The sequence below is a fragment of the Nuphar pumila genome, chromosome 11 (assembly GCF_984573655.1).
Source record: "Nuphar pumila chromosome 11, dmNupPumi1.hap1.1, whole genome shotgun sequence".
NCBI lineage: Eukaryota > Viridiplantae > Streptophyta > Magnoliopsida > Nymphaeales > Nymphaeaceae > Nuphar > Nuphar pumila.
Window position 1 is genome coordinate 96,865,404 of NC_143259.1, and position 6,642 is coordinate 96,872,045.

At 40.2% G+C, this 6,642-nt stretch overlaps 1 protein-coding gene across 3 annotated transcripts; it reads right to left on the reverse strand.

Moving 5' to 3' along the window:
• Nucleotides 1-1,599: 1,599 nt before the first annotated feature.
• On the reverse strand, nt 1,600-6,332 carry LOC149822564 (cell division cycle 20.2, cofactor of APC complex-like). 3 transcript variants are annotated; one of them, XM_089981130.1, is made up of 8 exons: nt 6,233-6,332; nt 4,349-4,471; nt 4,071-4,250; nt 2,955-3,221; nt 2,769-2,871; nt 2,356-2,678; nt 2,235-2,250; nt 1,788-2,065 (listed from the first exon to the last, which is right to left on the reverse strand). In XM_089981130.1, the coding sequence occupies exons 1-8, from the start codon at nt 6,296-6,298 to the stop codon at nt 1,935-1,937; spliced, it is 1,209 nt and encodes a 402-aa protein (XP_089837256.1). In that variant the 5' UTR covers nt 6,299-6,332; the 3' UTR covers nt 1,788-1,934. The 3 variants fall into 3 exon arrangements, with proteins under 3 accessions (XP_089837255.1, XP_089837254.1, XP_089837256.1); XM_089981129.1 differs by lacking the exon at nt 2,235-2,250 and having other exon boundaries at nt 1,600-2,065; nt 4,349-4,468; XM_089981128.1 differs by lacking the exon at nt 2,235-2,250 and having other exon boundaries at nt 1,600-2,065.
• Between the last annotated feature and the right edge of the window lie 310 nt (nt 6,333-6,642).

Sequence of the window (6,642 nt, forward strand, 5' to 3'; positions counted from 1 at the left end):
GGCAACGGCTCTTAGGAAGTGCCCTTAGCAAAACCCAAAAATACAAAACATAAAAATAAAAAAGAAAAATACAAAAAGACTAGCATGCCCCTATTGGGCACAGTCTATTACAAAATGATGAAATGACAGAAATAACCCTAATGGGTATTACCTATTACAACAATATAAAATATAATACATATATATAGTGAGAGAGTAATGCACTCGTTCTGCCCCGTTAGGCCCCTTCAAAAAGCATAGTTTTTGGTATTTTTTCTTAAATCTAACACCGTAGATGTGATCCATAGGTTTTGTGTAGTGGGAACCGGCTTTTGGATCACCGGAATCTGACCTGTGTACAGGTTTTTCTGGTGATCCAAAATCAATGGGTATGAAGGCATCAATTTGTTCCGGCTCATAAAAAATACATTTTTTCATCGAAAAAACATGATCCAAGAGTCGATTCCCACTAAACCGACCATGCTAAACACATCTAATGGTTTAGATCTATCATAAAACACTTTATATACACCTATATGTACAACTTTATCATAGGCACCATGAGGAACCAAATGTGATGATGTTGTTGTAATCCATGTAACAATTGCATCTGTGGCAATAGATTCCTCTATAAACTATTTATCCTTTTCTTCTTTAGTCTGTTTGCAGATCTTGTTTTTCCTTTTTATCTTCAAAACATAATTTCTTTTCCTGATTGTGAAGAAAAAGACCTGCTGTTCCTTGTTTTGTCATCTCATACATCTTGTTTTTGCTTTGCAGGAAATCCTGCTAATGAGCTTGTTGAGATAATCAATGCCAATCGGACATCCAACAAGTTGCCAAGATTGAATGACAATCCTGGCCTGGGCTGCATGGCCTTACAGTACATAAAGGAATGTGGAGGAAACTGCAGTAGGAACAACACCTCAAGCTGTCTACCTCCAGAGGTCGACATTACAGAGGTCTTTGCTCCCGATTGTGGAGTAGAGCTGCCAACTGTCAACATCATAACTGGCCGCCTAGTTGGATGTAACTGGAATTATCTCAAACCAATGGAAGCATATTCTAGTGTTCTAGTTCCAGACAACAAAACACTGTCTGTTTTACGCAGTTCAAATCATACTGAAGTCGGTGTGGGACTTGGTGGAACAGATGGTAAAAGGCCATTCTTTTGGTGTGTTCTATTCAGCAGTGGTTCGGCGAATTCCACCTTTATCCTTGATACTAAAGAAATGGTTAAGCAGAAGCATGGGTGCTTTAGTGGGATGGATGTTCCCTGCAATTCTAGTTTGAGGCTTTCCTTTTTATCTGGCTTATCTGCTTTGTTTTTTATTGCATTTATTTGTTTCATTCCTTCATTCCTGTACTTCAACTTTTAAACAATTGGCAATATGATATTTCTGTTTAAAAATTTTAATTTGTCATAATCCTACCCACACATTTAGTTCAAAGACTGCAAATATTTGTGTATGTGCTGTGTAGACATGCATGTGATTACAGTCCTCTTATCACCCACAAAAGTTGAAATAGTTCAATGGATGATACAGAAAGCTCTGAAACATTCGACAGATGGTAACTTTGGTGTATATTGACATGAATAGTGAGCGCTATACTGTCTCTTGATTCTTCTGTATACTCTCTTGATTCTTTAAATTTTCAAAATTTTGAACCTCTGCTTCTGTGATACCTGTTTTTTATTTAATTTACAGATTTGAACGTCCAAAACTATATTTCACAGCGACAAATGAGCTATATCCGTCAGTCTGTTTTTTTGAAGAATCACTTTAACTCAATCCTATCTTATATGTGAAAATTTCAATGATAATGGGCTGGTTTCTTCCTTCAGCACCTTTGATGTTTGTGGAGGCAGAAACACCTTCCAGAAGCGCAATGTCTCATCTGCACCTGCTGAGGCAATGGTTGTTCCGTCTGGGCTTTGTGATAGGTAGAGAACTCTAGCAGTGTGGCCTTTCAGTTCCCCCAATTTGGTCATGGATGGATATCTCCATATGCAGAGCTGGTTTTGGCTGTAGCCATGACTGCTTATAATCTCCTTCTGGTGCTTGTTCCACTCCAGTGCACACACCTGTTTCAGTATTCATTATTTCATCATTGGCTCATTGAGGAAATTGCGTTTGTATTAATAAAGCATGCACAGTTTCATAGCTCTTGCAGGGTAAATTATTTTGGTGCTTATTTTGCATTGACATATTTCACACATGCAGCAACATTCTAGGGGCTTCTAGAAGCAATACCTGCAAGCACGAAAACCTATATTGCTGTATCATTATATTAGCAACTTTGCAGCATTACAGTAGTTTCATATGCATCCACACTACACCAAATTAAACACAAGCAATCTTGGAGAAATTGTACCTGGGATTGAGTATCTGTAGTGGAAATGCATTGGCCTGTGTGAGTATTCCACATCTTGATACATCGATCTGCCGTGCCTCCTCCAGATGCCAATATACTGGATTGGTGCGGGCACCATGAAATTGCTTTGACAGCTGCTCGATGCTCGGTGAACCGATGCAGGTATCCTAGTGACGTTGATGCCATGGCAGAAGCATCCCATATGTGAAGCAGGTTGTCATTGCCTCCACTTGCTAACTGATTGCCAGTGTCTGACCATCTTAGCCCGCATACCTCTTCGTTATGTGCATATAAATGTGATGCAACATTACTTCTTGCTCTCACTGTGCATTGAAGACAAATCAAACATGTGTGTGAGAATGAGAAAACAATCAGCAGCATCAAGTTGGCACAGTGAGCTGAATATTACAGACCATCATGATTGATGATGATAGTATCGCGACTACCAGATGTTAATCGAGAACCATTCCATGCTAGACTTGCCACGCGATCTCTGTGTCCAGCAAGGCTTCTCACCTGTTGCTAACAAACCAGTCAATCTTAATTTCTAAAAATATGGAAACAGATCTTTATAGTTGAGAATGTGAACCACATCTTGCCTTGCGCACTGCTTTACAATCCCATATTTGGATATCAGAGTTGCTGAGTCCAACAGAGATCATGCTGCCATCTCCGCACCAAGCAACGCTTGCGAGATAGGCATCCCCTTCAGCTTGCATGAGCAGCTCCGTTTTCCTGGTATCTGCAAACCACAGATACAATGCGGATCCAAGGGCAACTGCAAGTACATTGTTGGATCCCCAGTCCATGATGTTCAAGTAGTAGTCATCCACTAAGTTTGGTGCATCAAGTATCCGATCAGGTGACTGGTGAAAAGGAAGAGGACATTAGATCTTACATTGAATTGATTCTATATGAACTGTAATCCTGTAGTATCTCTTCCATTTATATTTACCATAGCAAAATAAGCCAATCGATTATGTCTCTGAGTACGAAACATGTAAGCTTATATTATCAGGTTAGTGCCATTCCCAATATCTCACAGGAAACTTCATAAGCCCATACCATGCTAACATCATAAAACTTGTAGAAGACAAATTATTTATCATAAGTCCTTCAGGAAGTAGGAAGAAACAGAGTGTGTATCAAATGTTTCTATTGGAATAAAAAAAAGGTTACTAATAAATTTTGTTTCTGAATGGATGCTTGCCTCTGTTTTTGCGTGTCTTGCATTTAACTGCCTAATTTATTTGAATGTATTTCAAATACTACCTAAGGTATTAAATGACACTTTTTATTTTTTTCTTATAGAACAATTCATTTTATGTCATGTTATGGTATTTTGTTAAACAAATCAACAATGAGGTCATTAAACCCTTTGGCTAAATAAATGTCAGCTGAATGATTTTGAGACCAAGCATGTCCTTGAAAGATGAAGTATAAAAGTATGTGGCTAAATGTATTAATGGAAATTTTGGGTAGCCTTTTATAAATAGCTGATAATTTAGTTGTTTCTGTAAATTATTCTAACAAAAAACTAAACAAGGCCTTTATATGCCCGCATGGCCAGCAGGGTGGTCGTGAAGGCGTTGAGATGAAGGCACCAGAACAAACCCCGCTGGCACACGGGCGTGTCCATAGCTTTTGAAGGGGGCACTACGTGGGGTTCCCCTCCATGAAAAAAAGAAAAGAACAAACTATTTACATGGCCAAACCTTTGGTAAGCAACGATAGTTCCTTGATGAAGCTGGGGACTCAACCCGGTGCCGCATCTCATCGATAAGACGCATGCTCTTCCTCGTCGATTGTGTGCTCGGCTGAAACCGAAGCATTCTGAATGGTTTCCCATCAGGGTCCATGAACAACATCTCTTCCAGCATCTTCTTGTACTGTTCCTGCTAAGAAACATGGAGTTTAGCAGATTACTGACTAATGACTATCCAGTAACATGCTTTTTGGAATTTACAGAAATAAGAGAGCTAAAGAGAAAAACCTTAGACGTTGAGCACCCCGGTGAAATGGTTGGTGGGTTGCTTTCCTTTCTTCGTGTTGTTAACAAAGACTGAGCAACTTCCAAATTCATGAGACTCCTTGAAGGTATAAACCGATCACCCTGCTGAGTTTTTTCAGAGAATAACAGGAACTATTAATTGCTTAATGAAATGTCTAACTGAAAAATAAATGGATAATTTACATATTAGTGCCTAATGTATGGTAAATTTACAGTTAGCAGCATCAGGTTTCAAATATTTAAAAAAGCACCATGATTTTTCAGGAATTGCTGGATTGGCCACTTGTTATTATGATTCAACTGTAGCTACAAAAATACAAAGCTGTAAGAGTGGCATTCAATAATTAAAAAATAAGGAAGGTTGCAATGGTTCATTAAGTGAGCCAATTTTTTCGAAAAAGCAATCCGAATCAAATAGAATCGGATCGTTTTTTAATCAGGCCCATTTCAATCATTAATTTTTATTTATTTTTTATAAATATATTTTTTAAAAATTTAAGTGAAACAAAAAATGGCCGATTTTTTAAGAGGGTTGAATCAACCTTTGTTTCATTTCGGTAAGGGGTTGATTGATAACATTGTTCTGTTCAGTCCTGCTAATTTTGCTTTCCAATTTTACTCATTGAGCCAATTTATGTAGTGCTAAGACTGGACCTTATTCAAAAATCTTGTTGTTGTTGTTGTTGTTGTTGGGGAAAAAAACAAAAACAAAAAATAAATTGCATGTAAGAGAAATATATAAATGATGTAAACTATTAAAAAGTTATCACCATTGCAATAAGTTCATGATATTTTCAAAATGTCGTTGATATTTGTATTACAGCTCTAAACGAGGCAATTGCGGATCCTCTCATAAAAGAAAGAAAAAAAAACGAGAAACCATAACCCAAGAACAGGTCGAGTTGACTGCAGACAAGGTGCAATCAAATTGCACAGTTCAGTGTGGTGCTGCACCTGACTTACCCTCCATGTTCTTCTGTTGGGCCCCACAGCTGACAGGCTGTATACCATAGATGGAAGGCGGTCCAGCGCCGAGGCACACACAAAGTGTGCAATGTGATTGCACCAAGACTGGTGCCACAGAGTTTTATGCACCGCCCCGTTTGGACCTGGGATGGAGGACATGAAACGGGGATGAAGGTTAAAATCAAAACCCATGCAGGGATGCAGGGATGGACTTACGCTTTGCCCCGCCCTGCCCTGTTTTGATCCCTACCCCATCCTCAATCCTTCTAAAGATGGCAATGGACCAAAGAGAAATGGGCCCCGCCCCGCCCCGCCTCACCAGTTTGGACAGGAGATGGAGAACATGAAACGGTGATGGAGGTGGGGATGAAGGTTAAAATCCAAACCCGTGCAGGGATAGAGGCGGCGATGGAGGTCCTGATTTTGACAGGGAGCGGAGGTGGAGACATAGTCCCCCGCCACGGTCCACCGCCATCCCTAGCTTAGGTATGGCAAGCTAAGACCAGTGCGACCAGGCCTCTGATCTCGGATGAAGTTTCTCCATGTAATAAACCAAAAAAAGAGGAAAGACTCCATCAATTTTTTTTCAACCACTGGTCCAGATCATCGATCTCCGTCGTCAAATTAATCAAAATTGCATTTGAACATCCAAATTCAACAGCAAGAATCGTTTAAACTCTCTCTGTAATCAGAGTTGCCAATCTTCCTGTTAAATATTTTCAGATACCCATCAAAGAACCCACCAAGTACAGAGAGTCTTATAACCCATCTTCCCGCGCCAGAGAACCAACATAGCTAAAAGTGTAACCCCGAAAAAAGACATAAAAAGAAACGATCTCATTGTACAAAGATTAAGAAAAAAAAAACTAACAAAAAATCCGATCAGATAGAAAGACTCACCGGTTCGCGACGATTCGGCGCGTTATCGGGAAACAGGGAACGGAGATACGAGTCCCATCCGATCATGGTGTCCTCTCTCTCTCTCTCTCTCTCTCTCTCTCTCTCTCTCTCTCTCTCTCTACACAAACGCAGAATTCAGATGAGAAGAAGGAAAGGAATTCTTGGAATTCTTTCCCTCCAAATCCGTCAAGCCGGCATCTTCTTCCAACCGGGCGGACGATTCCTTCCACCGGAACGAAGCGTGCTCACCGGAATCCGACGGGACGACGGAATTCCGGTGCCGGAAAAAAGGTGGCGGGCTTTTCCTCGGCGTGGGCGTTCTTTTGGTTTGGTAGAAAGTTGGAAACTAGGAAGGCGCCCCCTTGCTTTTTTTTCGCCTTCTTAGTTGGGGTTTTATCTTGATGGCCAAC